The 17,687-nt window shown below is 40.4% G+C and overlaps 1 protein-coding gene across 1 annotated transcript in view; it reads right to left on the bottom strand.

Annotated features, from left to right (window-relative positions):
• Positions 1-17,687, bottom strand: part of opn5 (opsin 5) — an 81,182-nt gene that overhangs the window by 22,605 nt on the left and 40,890 nt on the right. Inside the window, exon 3 of the mRNA XM_084737510.1 lies at positions 6,750-6,869. Within this exon, the coding sequence (XP_084593636.1) occupies positions 6,750-6,869 (120 nt within the window). The remainder of the gene's footprint in view (positions 1-6,749; positions 6,870-17,687) is intronic.

Raw genomic sequence — 17,687 nt, forward strand, 5'->3', positions numbered from 1 at the left:
TCTGTTGACGTGACTTTGCATAGCATAGCAGGGCATATGCAGGTCAACATCGCAGACACTGACGCTGCTCCACTTCTTAAGATCCCAAGAGCTTATCTTAGTTAGATTTTTTGCATTTTTTGAGCTGCGTGTTGACGAGGAACAAGTGTAGGAAATTATTTGACCTTGACCTGGAAATATCTCTGGTCCTCAGTGTCTCGTGATTCGGTGCAGTTGCACTCACATCATATAGGAAAAAGCCGAAAGACCAAGATGGCCTGTCTCGTCACTTCATCCTCCAATGATCATGTTTAACTCATGGTAAATGGGTTCAAAATAAACTGTAGCACACATTCATAATTATACGTCCATAGAAAATCACTGATTTTAGTCTCACGGAGGGCTGTAATAGCAAACCACAAAACCATAAAACCACATCCAATCCATTTACGTTACACTTCAATAAATTATTTCCATTCTGTCTGGTTGATTTGTAGATGTTTTGATGTGATGATGTCATGTAAAGCCCCTTGAGCAACAGCGTATGAATGAGAGGTTCTATACAAGAAGTCTGCTGGCTTACACACTTGCTAAATCATGTAAGGTATATAAGTGCTATTTGAGGTCAAGATATTCTTATTTCTTTCTGCATCTGCCAAACTTGAAAACACACCTTTCATACTGTTTGCACCATGCATAATTATCTCAGTGAGGCATAAGCCTGGAGGGGATCATGTGGCCGTGAGTGTGTCTGAGTGCTACATCTATCTGTATCAAGTAGTAGTAGGAATCAGTTGATACCAAGCTACCATGTGATGCCAGCTTATTTTTAAGTGAGCTAAATGGCATTGCAAAGTTAGGCACAATATTGGCAAAGGGAACACTGGGCACTTTCAAAGAGGTCCGTTGACCTCTGATCTCAAGATATCTGAGCAAAAATGGGTTCTATCTGTATTCAAGAGTCTGCCCTTTACAGAGAAGGGTAAACTTTAGGATGACTACCTTGTGATTGATATTCTTGGTGAGTCTGCCAAGTACAATGCACCAGGCTAACAAAACTCAGATCAAGCTGTCAAATTAGTCAGTGGTTCTAATGGTACCCAAAACGACTTGAGGAATCAATTGATACCAAGCTACCATGTGATGCCAGGTTGTCTTTAAGGGGGCTAAAGAACGCTGCAAATTTAGGCTAAATTTTGCAGAGGAAAACACTGGCATGGCCATTTTCAAAGGGGTCAATTCAACTCTGATCTCAAGATATCGGAATAAAAATGGGTTCTACTGGTACCCAATAGTCTGCCCTTTATGAACATAATCACTATGTAAATCCCATGCAGTTTGAGGCAACAACCGTGCAGGGTTTTTTGGATACAGTATAAATGTGTTATTTTCGCTTATCTACAAATAGTTTATTTGTATATTTCTGCATACTAGGATCCCTAAACAGTATTGGAATTGCAATACTTCGATATGAAAGCAAAGCTAAGACTCCTACATTTTCATTTCATGCATTTTCATTGCTCATTCATTTTTCATAATCCCATTCTTCTGTCCTTCTGTAAGGATCACATTAGCAGTTTGAATAAGCTTAGTAAACCCAAACTTCAGTAGCCCCGACATATCGGGAGCTAGCCAAGGACTAATGCTGTTTTCTGGTTTTCTAGAATGTTGGACCAAAAGAAATCAGGGTGTTTATGGTCCTGTGTAGAGCAAAATAGGTGATAAAGCAGGGTAAACTTTAGGGCGTGACTACCTCGTGATTGACATTCTCAGTGAGTCTGCCCAGAGCAGAGAAACTCAGATCAGGCTCACAGAACTCAGATCAAACTGTCAAATTAGGCAGTGGTTCTATTGGTACTCAAGAGTCTCCCCTTTACAGACATGCCTGATTTATGCTAATCCGTTGCAGTTTGGGGCAAAAACCATGCAGTTTTTTGCATACAGTATATATGTGTTATTTTTGCTGATTCTACAAATGGTGTAATTGGATATTCCTACATTCTGGTGTCCCTAAGCAGTACTTGAATTGCATATATTGGGTATTAATATATAGCTGAGACTCTTGTGGATTCAATGGTTACTTGTAATGTTCTAAATAAATGACTGTGCTTAGTTCAGGTTTATCATCCAGTTTATTGTTTGTTGAACCGAAGATGCACAGTTACAATAAAATTACACTATTCTATGTATCTTACTGAAAACTACATACAGACTATGCTCTGATGGTTGCGTCTGGCAGTTGTGGTGGCATTGCAGAAGGTGCTTCACCCACTGTTGCCTGCCAGGGATCTGCACTCTACTAAGTTCAAATTGTAATCAAGTTAGCTACTTGCAAGTTTATGGTGTAAACAGAAAATGTGAGCAGAATGGCTGTAGGGATGGTCAGTCAGTCCAGCACTTTGGTGCAAACTGAAATGTGGCAACAACTATTGCAGGGATAGACACTCATATTTTGAAGCACTGGGAGCGGGAGCTAGCCAATGATGAGTACTGTTGGCTGGTTTCATAGACTGTTGAACCAAAAGGAATCATGATGTGGAACTGGAGGGATGTAGGGGCAACCCACATGGAATATTTGGTGACCACCCAGTAAGTAGCCTTTTGGGGCCATGGGCGATAGTTAATGTTAAACCCTGCATTGCCATAAAATTTTTGACATTCCAGTTGGGCACCCTAATACAAACACAGACGGGCTCAGCCAATGTTGTAGCACCTCCACGACAACAGAGTCCTCGGTCCTCTTTCCCATCATACATCTTGATAGCATCTTTTCATTTCATTTCAATTCCTCTCTATCTGGTAAATGCTCACATCTTCCAAACACCTTGCCTCAGTCCTAAGGTGAGCTTAAAAGAAAGACATTTTTTAACTATTTCCCAAGACAACTGAAGTGACCTTTACATGTAGGAACAGTGTCAAACGATCATCGAACAAAAGGAAAAGACAGAAAATAATCTAAATGTCAAAGTTTTTCCTTGAGGCCTAAACTGTGTGCTAACAAATAAGTCAGCCTTAAAAAATGTCAGTTTTGTCAATAATAAGGGAGAAAGTTAATAATTTAGTGAAATAGAAAAGCCAAAATGAAAGTTAATGGAAACAAACCTATCTTACCAAGAGTGGAAACAACTATGAGAAGGGAAATCACTTCATTACTCTGACAGTCTGAGAATGAATAAATGAATTGGTGAAAAGGCAAATAATGACCTAATGCAACATGTATGAAGAAGCACTGGATGGGATAAAAATGAGCTGTCTGACAACCTTTGCATGCCAATTTATATTCAGGTCTTCTGCATTTGTTGCTGTTGAAGAAAATTTGTAAAACCTTTCACTTCAAGACCTGTCACTTCAGGGAAAGTGATGAAGATGGGTGCAGTCAATCAAGGAAAATCTTGGTCAACATAATTTCCACCAAGTCTTCAACAAAAGCTAACACCGCTCATGCTGCAGTATAAACTTCCACAAAAAGCAACATGATAAAAGGTTACAGTTGCTTCAAATGAGGCTTAATGTTCATATAGTTTCTCGGGACTGTCCCTCAATAGTCAATAGTCCGACATCGGCCCAGCCTGTGGGAATAGCCACATTGGCAACAAACTGGTGCCAAATTCAACATGATAACCTGCAAATTAAACACTGAAACAGCATAAAACACAGCAAAACCTAGAGCTATCCAGTTCAAAGTTGGATTGTGAACAGCTGGTATTTATCCATCATTGAGCTTGAATCGTTACCATAAACTTTTTATCCTCTCGGGTTTTCTGTCCTCCACAGCTGAGGGCCAATTTAGCGGTTTGTGCTGGCATTTGACATGGTGTCAGTTAGTTTGGAGGCAGAAAATGCTCAGTAAATAGTCTGTCACTCATCAGGTCTGGACATGTCCTGCCCCCATCAGTGATGGATTAAGCTTCTCTCTCCTTATTAAAATAGCACCAGCTAGCATCCAAACAATGAGAATTTGGTTGGACAAGAGCGTAACGACCAACCAAACATTGGAAAATGGGCTAAAATGTACGCTTTATTAATGGGGCCACAAACATGTCCCAATCATGTGTGCTTTAATCACTTTTTAATGTCCAGGTTCTGTGCTGGTTGGTTAAATAAAGCCTCTCCCTGTTGCAGATACGATTCCTCTGAAAGACAGAGACATCCAGCTTGAGAAAAATATCATTTGCACTTCTGAGACACCAGTCACAGATTGTTTCTACATAAATTTGAATGTACTGTGGAGGCTTGAATTGGTTAGCTTAAGTCTGCTGCTGCCAAAGCAAGAGGGAATTTGTTTTTTTTGACTTACACTTTCATTGGATCCCCAGTCACAACCACAACCGCTATAAATATGCAAAAGTGTTAGTTATCCTTTTGTTGAAGTAAAACATTTCCCTTCAAAATGTCATTATAGTCCTTGTGTCAAGTAAAATGGTCTTGAGAGTTCAGCTTACTGCAATTTAAGAAAACACATGCAAACTGACAGACCTCAAACAAATCAAGACAAGATCTTTAAATGCTGTGAAGTGAGAAAATACGCCCAAAACACAGAAACACACTGTAAGTGGCACATATGACAAACTGTTTCCAGGGGACATGGCTGGGACACGCTTTGTTGTCATGGCTGTTCATTCATGAAATTACTGAAGCCTGCTATGTTGGAAAATTGATTTGATATCTTTTCTGTTTTTTCACAAGTCATCTCCTTGGAAAGAGTTTTCATTATTGCCGCTGCTGACTGCAGCTTGCCTTTTCTAGCTGCAAAGTGTTGTCAAGTGTTGCTAAAGATGTTTTCTTCATTTGCTTGTGCTTTGTCTGTTTGCATGTGTTTTCCTCAGTTGCAGTTGGTTTAGCACTTTGGGCCACCATATTGAAGGGCTTTTGTACATCTTCAACTACAGATGCATGAGAAAGAGGATGAGGTAATAAAACACAAACTTTGCACACTAAATTATCTTTATTTTACTAAAAATATTTAATGTCTTCACTAGCAATGTTAGGGGCAACACATTAACTGCTGGAGTTAATATATTACTGTAATCATCACAAAAGTACATATGTACATATGCACACAAAAGTAATATATTACTTTTTACTGGTGTCAGCTGGTGTCAAGACGTATAATAACCATCTCACTACTGGTTAAAACACAATTACCAACATAAACCACCATGTTTTGAACGACACATTATGAACACTAACAAAAAGTAACATTTGGATTTTGGATCATATAACAGCGAACTTAACAAACTACTCAGTCCAGCACTATAGGCATGATGGGAAATGTGGGCCACTGTTAGTTGCAAAGGTATTCCAGCCTACATTACAAACTGGAGCAGAGAGCAGTGCACTGCTTCACCTCGGTTGCAAAATGTAGATAAACATATTTATCCAGTGTCTTTTTATTGGACATCAACCTCACGTTTACGTGCATTTTGTCAGAAAAATGGGGCATCAATAAACACTTCAGGTGACGGGTACGCACATGGGACACAGTTGAGACGCCAGCCTGCACAGAGCTGCAGACATGAGGTAGAGTTGCATTATTTTATTACTGTGGAGGCATGTTGTGCGCAGTATTTGAGTCCAAAACAAATTTCCCTATGGGGACAATAAAGTATATCATATTGTATCGTATAGGTGATACAGCTATGAAACAACATCACTCTCTTCCATTTCATATTGTCCAGAACTTCTGCTGTGAATGTTACGCACATATAGTGTAATGCATTACTCTACATGGACAGTAATATTGTAATGGCCTTTTTTGGTGTTTATTTATTCTTTATTAAATCTTCTTTTAATTTCTAAACTTGCTCTGTGCAAGGAAGCACCTGTCCCAGACGAGAATCATAACCTCAAACAACTTAAAAATGCCTTAAAAGCCTTCAAAATCTAAAACTAACAATACCTTCTGATAGCAAAGGTGTGCTATTATAATCATCTTTGTTTTAAAATACATTTTCTTATGGAAATGTTGGCCCTTTAAAGTAAAGGTTTAATAGGCAAGAGTGTAATGTTTTAAAATATATTTTTCTGCAAAATTGAGGAATAAAAATCAAAAAGCTCGTCAAAATAAGGTTTTGCCCCAATTCTCAAGAGTAAGTGATCATCTTTTCATTTTCCTTCATTCTTTCTTACGTTTGTTCTTTTTGCAGAGTGTGCAATCGGTTGATTATGTAATGGTCATGCCCTCTGCCTCTGCTTAGCAGACAGAGTCTCTTTCTCCGTGAGTGTGTGTGTGTGTGTGTGTGATTGTGTGAGTGGAGACAGGTGCACCGGAGGCGGAGCAGAGCCTCACCAGCTACAGCACCATCTAGACCTCTACAAAGACCCAACCCTGCCACATGCGCCTTGCCAGATCGTGGTGCCTGATTATTCCACCTGCTCCCCTTCGGCGCTGGTCTCCAGCCCTCCTGCCTCTGATCCCTACCCCGTTCATCCCCTCTGTGGACTCACTTGCCACCTTCATTCAGCCCAGCCCCAGCTCAAACTCAAGCTACCCTTCTGCTCAGTTAAGAAAGCCACAACCCAGCTTCCCATCCAAACCCCCAGCTAACTCTCCTGCTCTGCTTAGCCAACCACAGCCCAGATCCCCCACTGCAATGTCGCTATTTTAACTGTAAACCTACCAAGATGTGTTTCCTTTAGGGAACACAACTGGCACATTAGAGGCTCATTTACAATTCAACAAATAGCTCAGATTAGTTAACAACATGCATGAATAAAGCTTGAGTCTGTTTTTGTGTTAAAATGACTGCACACACACATCGGGGGCGTACCTGATATGCCGAAGTCGAAGATGGCTAGATTAACAGTCATGAGCTCAGGAGGCTTCAACTTGGTCTTGCGTTTGATGGTCATATAAATGACATAGCCGTTCCCCGTGGCAGACATGATTCCTGGAAGAGAGACGGAGAGAAGGCGAGTTTGAGATAAATATTGTTTGCACTTCTGAGACAATTGTCTCTACATAAATTTTAATTTGCATTCTGGGTGCGTGAAGCGAGCAGTTCAGTTCTACTATAGCTGGCAAACCAAGGAGGACTGAACCCACAATCGCTACCTTGTATTTCTATGCAAATTTGACAGTCGTGCTTTTGCCGGAGTCGTATAAATACTGCATTCAATCATAAAATAATTCAGTAGAGAAATACCTCATACATCATTTTTTAAACAGCTCTTTATTGAATTTTCAAATCATTCTTGTAATACAGATGCATCATATAGTATTCAAAATATAAAAAAAAACTGCCCTCCCCTTTCCCACCACCCATTTGTACCCACTCTCTCACCCCATCAATTTCACCCCAACAGGATACAACTACTCAGAATAAAGACAGTGGCAATAATGAAAGAAAATGCATGAAAAGCCTTTAACAAAGAAAGGGAAAAATAAATAAAATAAAATATAAATACAGCGGCACATATTGGTCTGTTGGCAGTTAAATGTATGAACAACTCTGCAGACTGGATTCTCTAATAATGGTGACAAACAAATGGCCTTGTGTATGAAATGGCCTTAGCCTGTAGATGATCGCAACATGTTTATATTTCCCTTTTTTTCTTTCTTCTTTTTTTCCTTTTCCTGCTGTGGCAGCAAAGATTTTCTTGTGCCTGCTGGCACTAACAAAACATTACGATGTGACCAATAAAAACGATTGGTTCCCCTTCACATATTTTTGGTTACACCCTGAAGCCCTATTGTAAATGAGAAAATCTACAAGCTAACCACAACACAAGTGGGGTGGGGGTGGGGGGTGGGGCATGGAAGTGGCACATATAGTATATCCCTTTCAATCACAGTGTAGATAATGTTTACCTTGGGCAAATTTTCAGATAGGAAAAGCTCAAACACAAGAAGAGACTAAAACCTTACAGCATAGCTACCCTGCAGACACAGGTGCATTTTATCAAGTAGATAATAGCACAGGAAATACCATCTTATATCCTGCATCTACATCTGCACATTTGTATTTTCTTTAAAAGCTCATCATAAAAGCTGATTATAAGGTTTCAGGCAGATACCCAACACACACGTTACAGCAGCTGGCTCTAAACTCCGCTACATGTAAATGCTTCTATTAAGAATTAATCAGGACATGTTTGGAAAGATGATGCGGAAAAGACGTCACAAAAACAGGAAAATCTTTCACAGAGTTGATATGGGCAGAGCCAGCTGATTTAGAGGACAGAACAAACGTGCAGAAAACATACTGCCACTATGAAATTCTCCAGTCCCCCGCATGAGTAGAGAGTAAAATCAGGGACAGAGCTATAGGGAATAATATTCCCAAAAATCAATATCATTTGCTACACCATAAATATAGGCTGTCAATACACCAGTAGTGCAAAATTACCACCTTTTGTTGAAAACGACGTCAGTTTAAAGCAAGTCTGTAATTATATAGATTAAAGTATTTTAATTTCTCTCATTCACAAAAGATGCAAAATCAAGATATTGAAAATGTTAAGTCAGACAAAGGGAACTGGTCACGTTGTCCCCTTGATTTTTGCTCCATGCTCCAATAACAGTTGAGCAAGCTTTAATCTCAATCAAATTTCTCCTTTCCAATTTCTGTCCTTCGATTTTGATTACTGTGGCAGCAGCTGTGCTTGTAGATGCAGCAACCGGTAGCTCATTTTTTTTTATTAATGCTAGGCAATGGAAAATGAAAATGTGCAGTTTGGATTAGCAGCAGAGCAGCAGCCCCTGAGGCAATCAACAACAGCAATCTGCATCTTTTCAAACATGCAGACAGATCAGCTGGATGCACCACCATGGGAGACCACCCCGGGGAGCAGAGGTGGTGAGCGGAAAAGAGCCATGCATGGAAAAAGACAAAATGAGGCTGGACAGACAATGGGAAATCAGAAATTGCTGTGCCCACACAAAGAGACCTGCTCCACAGCATCCTGCATCGGACTGTTGCACCCGAGGGGCAGATCACACATGATGCAACATGCAAGAACCCGGCAGGAGGAGGGAGGAGGACTCTATGGGCCTGATTTAATAAAGGTTTGTCTGTGTGTAAACTTTATCACCTGCTGACAAATGTGCAAACTGATCTACTAACAGTGTGCACTGAGGACTGCGTCTTTCAGAATGTTCTGTCCCTCTAGCATGTGTGCCTTAATGAATATGCAACATGGGGCAATTCTACCCTGGTCTGCAAAATGTTGGGAGGAGAAAATGTGAACAGGTTAATTTAACACATGCACTGCGAATTTGCAGTGACTGTGTCTGTATTTAATACGTTTGAAAGGAAGGTGTTAATTGGCCCAGTGGTGCGCACAGCTGGCTGCTATTATTGTGGTGAGGAGGAGACGCGACAGTAAAACTGTTTGGGGGATGCATTTAGTTTTTATTTCCATTCAATAATCTTAAGCGAAGAAAAACACCCTTATTGAACATAAATTTACTGCAGCCAAACAAAACTGAACATTCACAGTCACCATAACCTAAAGAAAATGACCTTCTTTATGCTCTATTTCCTTCTTTCTTTTTTTTTTTTGTACCGACCTTACATTTTTAGGTGTTTTGTTGGTTTTTTTTGCCAGGTTGCATTCCTCTTCCTCACCCCCAGCGGACCCCTCTCCTCCATTGCGGCCCACTGCTCCCTCCCCAGTCCCCGGCTGCTCCTCTGTGTGACTGCTTGGACTGAGAGACCTCACCACTGCCCGTACCTCCGTCTTCGGTCCCCTTTCCCAGGGCATTCAGTTCCCCTGTCAGACCAGATACAGGGCTGATCAGCTGCCTGGTGTGCACAGCCCGAGTGTCCTGGCACAGAGGAAGCAGCTCATGCATCCTGCGCAATGAGTTTGTTCTCAGTAGTAGCAGAATTTATTGAAAATAGTTGATCAAGTTTAGTATAAGCCAATTTGTCTTTTGTTCCTTGCCTGTCAGTGCAGTTTGGGTGTACAGCTGTGTAGTTTTATGAGTTTCTGATTAATTGCTCGATCTTATTAAGTGCTGGGTGATTTCTCGTCACAGCCTTGCACTCAGTCATCAATCATCTTATGTCTCATCTGGGTAGCTGTTCGGCTATGTGAAATGACAAGCCAGATACCTATATTTTTGCATAATGTCCATTTCAGACCCGTCACGAGAACTAAAGTGGTGCAGACCATGTTTTATTCAATGTACATACAGTCCCAAGACTCTGCCTTTTCTTTGATTAAACAGACCTGGAGAGGGTCAGTGAGATTTTATCCCCACGTTTCATTACTCGAACACACTACGTATTTTATTGCTACCATTTAAAGCTGTAGGGGTCCTGCTTAGTTCTTTTATTCTCAGCATGATCATTGCAAGAAATCCTCTGTCTGTTGCTTCAATCTCACCTCATCATTAGCACAGATAGGAACTCCCTTTTGAGGATCTCGGACAGAAAATTTCAGGGTCTTACAACTAATTTCTATCTTAGGGCTTTCTCACAATTGTCTGAAACTGTTTTAATAACTATATTTGTTTTAATTAACACTGAAAAACCATTATACAGTAAATTATTATGATCAGTAAATGATCCCTAATGTAAAGCTATTTTAATGCACACCCACGCCATCAACTCTATTAGACAGCTCAGTGTGCATTCAGTAAGCCAGTGGTTGCTTTCAGTTGTACTATGCTCCCAGAATCTCAGCAACAATAGCCATTGATTCTGAAGGTCTGAAAGCTTGCAATTTGTAACCATGGAAATATTCCCCGTCACTGTCAGTGCATCTGTTATCCCACAGGACTTGAATGCAGCATTATTTCTGGGGCTAAATTAAATAATTGTTTTGCATTTGACAGTCTGTCTCAAAGCAAGCAGCCCTTACTTAGAAGTGACCAGAATACTACGCTGTTGTTGTTGTTGTTGTTGTTTGTGGAGACTTTAGATTTGAAAATCCTTGATAGCTTCGCCCAAACCCAAAGATAAAAGTACAAATGAATTCATTTCCTGAATCAGCTACTGTTAACACTATTCAAGTACAAACTTCATTTCCCAGATCCACTTTGTTTTGAACCAATTCAACAGCATCCAATCAAGTTGCAGAAGAGAGCCATGAAGAACTAACGCTACGTTACTGAGCTCCAGTAAAATGATAGCAAAAGTGATCTGGTATCATTTTGCGTACAAAAATTACTTGGTGGTCGACAAAAAACAAAACCAGCATGCAACAACCTGCAACTGTGTTTGACATTTCAAGGTTTAAGTCAAGGTTAATATTAACATAGTTAGCGAGCTAATGTTTAACTTATCTTAGCTTAACAGGTAACTTTATAAATCAGTAAGGCTGAAAACTCACGTTTAAGACTCAACTCAAAATTTACTTGGGACTTGAGTAGAAAGACCTAAGAATAATAACTAATTTATGACATAATAATAATAATTATAATAATAACACTCTGTCAGCATTTGTGACATTATGCCTTCAGTGACTCAGCCATCCAGGGTCTCTGTTGTTGTATTTTGCGCTTCATAATGCAGTGCATATGCCTTCAGTGGGAGGCAGATCTGGACTGCAGGCAGGTCAGTGTAGTACCAGAACTATTTTACCATGAAGTCACTGTCCTGCTGAAAAAAACAGGGACATCTCTGAAAAAGATGTTGTCTGGGTGGCTGCATCAATTCAGCATTAATGTGACAGTTAGCCATGATGCTATGAGCACTAACACACTCCCATACCACCCAACATACCTGGATCATCCTTGTCTCTGAATCTTTTAATAATAACATGGATCACAGATGGTGAAATCCCTACATTCCTTCCAGTTTAGTGTGGTTCTTAAACCATCTTTTGTTGCTCCTGTCTCAACTTTTTGAAATGTGCTGCAGGCATCAAATTCAAAACGAGTGTATAATTACAAAAAACAACAAAATCAATCAGTTTGAACATTAAATGTCTTGTTGTTGTACTGTATTCCACTGAATACAAATCGAAAAACTATTTGCAAATCACTGTTTTTGGAACTGGTGTTGTACATCAGAGGGGCAGAATATTAGAAACAGCTTTCAATATAATGCACTCCATTTCCTGCTCACTGCTGTTGTTTTTCACGGCAGCCATAATGATATGAAGTAGTAGGGCAAACACATATGTTTTAAATGATACTAAATAAGATACGGTAATCTGACCTTGTCTGACCTGAATGGAACAGGACCTTATTTAGTATCATTGGTGACACCTGTTCTTACTGCAGCTGAATGGCTGCTGTGAAAAAAGTCTATTGAATAGACAACTGACTGTCTGTCAATAGTAAAAGGATGAACAAGGCGTTGATTTCAGTTAAAGCCCAGATGTGTCTAATTAGCCAACTGAAACATGAGGTCTTTGAATCCTTAGAGATGTAAACAACAGCAGCTTCTCATTTCTAGCTGATGACGGTGGATTTTGTCAGCTAAAGGAATGACTCACAAGCAGAGTGTAGCTGGCTGATGTAAGCTACTGCTGTTTGTATCAAGGTTTGTAGTAGGCAACTGGACTTGATAGAGCTCTTGAAGACGTTTCGCCTCTCATCCAAGAAGCTTCTTCAGTTCTGACTGACTGGTTTGGGAGTTCAGGTATTAAACCTAATGGGGTTGTTAACACCTAGAGGAGTGTGTGACTCATGTGCCCACCCTTCCATTGTGTGATGCTTGAGTGTCACCTGGGGGGAGGTGTGAATGAGAGTGCCTGGGGAGTGATCTTAAGACTGCATTGTAAGTGGCAGATAAATTCTGTGTTAGACCTCCTCCTCAGTTGAGAGATGACTGTTCCAGGTTAACAAAAATGGCCTCTTTCACTCCTCTCTCAAACCATCTGTCTTCCCTGGCCAAAATATGGACATTGTCATCTTCAAAGGAGTGTCCTGTGGCTTTCAGATGTAGACTACTGAGTTCTGAGGAACTGGCTCTCCTGTCTTGTGCCATGCGCCTATTCAGCGGTTGTTTTGTCTCCCCAATGTACAGGTCCGTGTATATTGCAATGCAGTCTTAAGATCACTCCCCAGGCAGTTGGATACCCACCTGAAATCATGTGACCCTAACAAGTCACATGATAGAGTCCTTAACGACTCTCATTCACACCTCCCCCCAGGTGAAACTCATGAGGCACACAATGGAGGGATGGGCACATGAGTCACATGACCCTCTCGGTGTTAACGACCCCATGAGGTTTAACACCTGAACGCCCAAACCAGTCAGGCAGAAATGAAGAAGCCTCTTGGATGAGAAGCGAAACGTCTTCAAGAACTCTATCAAGTCCAGTTGCCTACTACAAACCTTGATACAAATACCATGACCTGGATGACTGAGAATATTCACAGACACGTGAGCTACTGCTAACTCCATGACTCGGCCGAAAAGTTAATTTTAATGCTAACATCTGACACGTTCTAAAACAAGAACCCTGTGAAAGTGTAAATGTAAAGTTACCTGACAGCTGCATACATGGTAGAATGTAAATTCTAAAACACTGAGACTAAAGCTAGCTTACATCTCAGCAAACATTGGTCAGATGGTGAAATACGGCAGGTATATCTACATTAATTTTCGAAAAGTAAGTGCAGGGACTAGGCTAGTGCAGCGGACTTGGAGACAGGTCACTCAGCCGGACCAGCCAGACTGTGATTGCAGAACATAGCCGGCATAGGAGATAAGCTAACTCGGCTTAGACCTGAGACAGTGAGTCAGAGGCAGATCTGAGTATCGCTCTTCTCTGAGCATCCTGCACACCTCACCAACATGTAGAGAAATGGAAAACTTGGAAGCTCTAGTTACGGTTGCTAAGCTATGATTGGATAATTGCTAGGCTTAGCGGAGGGTCAATTCCTTCGTCCTTTTAATTTCCCCATTAAAACTGTGACTTCAACTATAATTTCTAAATGCAGCCAAGATGGATGGAAATCCTTGACTCATTCTAACCAGAAAAGACAGTGAAAATGCATCTATCTCTCCAAAAAGTATACTTAATCTTTACTCCTCCCAGGTGTAACTATGGAAGTAAACACTGTGTTAAAGTAGTCTCAAACTAGTCACCAAATTTCCAGAAAATCTTAATTTGTTTCATGTAAAAGGAATGTGAGGAAGGTTACAGTCTCCTTATCACTCCACACAGATCTGACGTTGGTCTGAGTGAGGTTGTTGCTTCAGGCGAGTCCCTGAGCTGTGCGTGCGCCTCTCTGTGTCTGACAGAGACTGACAGGCGCTGATGCCTCTGACTCGTTTCTCCCCCGCTGCCTTCGCTGTCTCCTGGACCACCGCCTCTCTGACAGAGAGATAGAAGCATCAGCGTGAGCTGGATGAAGACGGACAAAACACAAGCAGCATGACTTCGCTCTGCTGCAGCCAGCATGTGTGTACGAGAGAGAGAAAAAAGGTGGGAAAACTGAAAACCAGAAACCGCTTTCCAGAGACACTCACTATTTTCTTTCTGGTAAAAAAGCAAGTAGTTCCAGTAGATTCTGCTGCAGAAAATAGTTTAGATGAACAGTCTAGATAAATAAATAGCTCTACGGGCCAGAGGAAAATATGTATTTTTGATTTAGGGGTGAACTGTCCCTTTACGTACCTTACATAAAACATGTTGTGAAATGGTTATATAAATAAAGTTGAAGTGTTTTCTCAATGAAAAAGGTATTTCCGCTCCTCCCTAACTGACTTTGGCAACAGTTTGATTTAAACCTGGCTCTGCTTTCCAGTGCCGGATTCATGCTGACTTAGGGGCAGGGGCAACATAAAGAAAAAGGGCACCAGCACGCCAAAAGTCATGATACATTTATGGTGAAACCATTCCAATCGATTGAAAAACAAACTAATTCAAATCTCTCGTAAAAAAAACACACACGGAACTATTAACTATTTAACCCTTTACAACCACGTAGAGGCCAACTAATTTTCTAGCATGTAGGGCTGTCGCACTGCATTGCATCTTGTCCACTGGAAGAGCACCACCACATTCTGTTCACTGAATAGTACCCTAGAGTGCATTTCATCACATTTTATCTACTGGAAGAGCACCTTAGAAGGCAGTATACCACATTTTACCAGATGAAGGGCACTCTAGAGGGCACTTCACCTCATTTTGTTCACTGGTAGGGCACTTTACCACATTTTGTCCACTAGGGGGGCACTGTAGATGGACTATACCAAATTTGGACCAATGAAGGACACTCTAGAGGGCATTGTACCATATTTTGTCCACTTAAGGGGACTCTAGAGGGCACTTTACCAAAATTTCTCCACTGGAAAGATACTTTAGAAGACACTTTACCACATTTTGTCTACTGGAGGGGAACCATAGAGGTCGTTTTATCATGTTTTATCAAGCCTAGGGGCAGTTGCCCATTCTGCCCCCCTTGGAGTCCTGCTTTCCAAGGACTACCTCTCAGATGGCTCTGTTCAACAAAACATCTGATGTGCTAGTCAAATTTGGGCACAACCAAAAAAAGTAACGGTTCTCCACAAGTACAACTCCCTCCATTTGTACTTAAGAGCCATTGAAAAGAATCCGATCATTCGTGAACGTATCATCACTTAACCTGACTGCACCCCATTGCCATCATAACCACTGGATACAATTCTGAATGTCAGAAATGCAACTGCAGTTGCAATTTTATTTTTGGTGAAAAGGGAAACTGGCTGTCGAAAAAGAAAACGTCTCTTTCCTGCAGATAAATTGCCTGTTAACGGGCAGACACATCCCGCAATAAAGCAGCTGTTCTTCTTCTGTGCATGTGTATTAAAATGCTGTAAATGAAATATGACAAGTAGAAGCTTAAGGCAAGACCATTCACATGAAGCGTGCAGCACCGACCAGCAGCAACACAAGCCATCAAATCATCCCCAAACAGGGGACTATATATAATAAATGTATAAATGTATAAATACATAATATACACAAGGTCTTTTTCCAGAGCATCAGGGACTTTATCCTCTCATTGAACCATAATGAGGGAGAAAAAAGAGAGAGGTGAAGGAGACCAGTGTGACAGCATGAACTCGTTTAAAGTACCACATCTTTATTCAGCATCCACTCTGCAAACTCTGGGGCAAAAGACTTACCATCCAATGACCCGACAGTCTCCATAACGACTGCATTGATTTTCATGGCTTATTGTATGTTCGTTTAACTTCAGCATTAACAACAGTTCTGTTCTATTTATAGCACAACTGTGAGATAGGAGTGCTGCAGCATGACAAGACTAACATACGACATCTCCAGTTTACATAGATCCACAGTGTCTTTCAGTACAATGAACACATTATGTGTAATATGGACTGGTACAGTGAACCCTGACAGGATTTGCTGCACTCTTGAACAGATTAAGTGTAAAATTGTAGGCTATTTGTGTTGAAAATAGGCTGACCAACTTTATGTTACTCTGTTTACAGCATGTAACAGTCTCAGCTGGGTGCATTCTTCTTTGTATCTTGTAAAAACGAATGCATAAATGGATATGTGTAATGTGAATGGGGCCATTCGCATTAACAAACTGACAGAGAAATGTCAACTGTTATTAATGTTATTAATATTGTGAAAAAAATGTACTGTTTCCCTCATCTGCCTTGTTTCCAGCAGCAACAGCAGCATGCGACTGTTTTCAGGAAAAAAGGCAATGTTGCAAAGCTAACATGTAGTCTAAACAACTGCATGAGGCAATATTGCAAAGCTAACATGGTAGGCAGTGCAATTTCATAAGGTAATGTTGCAAAGCTAACAAATTAGCCATAGCCAACATTTTAGCATCAACAACTTTGCAAGACTTCAAAGCTAACACGTTAACCATAGCAACTTTATACAGCAATGTTGAAAAGCTAACATGGTAGCCATAAAAACTTCATAAGACAATGTTGTAAAACTAACATAGAAACTAATATTGCAAAGATAAAACGTCAACCATAGCCAATATTTTAATCATGACAACTTAATAAGGTTTGTTAAGTAACACACCATCCATAAAAACCTAAAAGGCTATGTTGTAAAGGTAACACATTAGCCATAACAATTTTAAAAGGCAATGTTGCAAAGCTCATGCACTAGCCATAGCAACCTTTAAAGGTAGCATGTTAGCTGTGACAAGTTTATCAGGAAATGTGACAAAACTGATGATAGCCATGAAACTTTCAAAACTCAAGTGTTGTAAAGGTAACAATTTAGCCTTAATAACTTTATAAGGCAACACCCTAAAGTTCTTCTGCCTCCAAGAAGTTAAAAAATATCATTTTTTAAATAATAACTGCGGCTTTAAAGTTGTAATAAGTGTCTGACTTTTAACCCTATAGTAGGCTGATCTCTTTTAGCCACTTCAACTCAAATTTAAGCCATTATCACCAATTTGATCTAAAAAAAAACACCCTGTTAATGTTTTGAGAATCAACTGTAAAATGTGTTGCATTCTCCACTCTGAGGAATGTGAGAATCTACAGTGGGAAGGCAGGAAATTAGAACCACTATTTGAGGCTATAACAAAATTAAAGCAGCCATAACTGATACTTTTATAATAACAAAGTATCAAATGACATGAAAACAGTACGGCAAAGAAGTCACTTATTATCACCTGAATCTTGACAGAGCTTTACAGTGAGTATTAGCTCATGGTTTATCTCTCTGGCTTCCAACTTTGTTTTGGCTCACTCTCATACTGTGGTTTTCTAACAACTGGGTTTTGAGCAAAGGCTCCAAAAACCCACGATACAGTATGTGCTCAGCACTAAGCACCATCTGGTGAACATTAAAGGAGAAATTAGCGGGTA

Source organism: Lutjanus erythropterus, chromosome 15 (genome assembly GCF_056507025.1).
Source record: "Lutjanus erythropterus isolate fLutEry1 chromosome 15, fLutEry1.hap2, whole genome shotgun sequence".
Lineage (NCBI taxonomy): Eukaryota > Metazoa > Chordata > Actinopteri > Lutjaniformes > Lutjanidae > Lutjanus > Lutjanus erythropterus.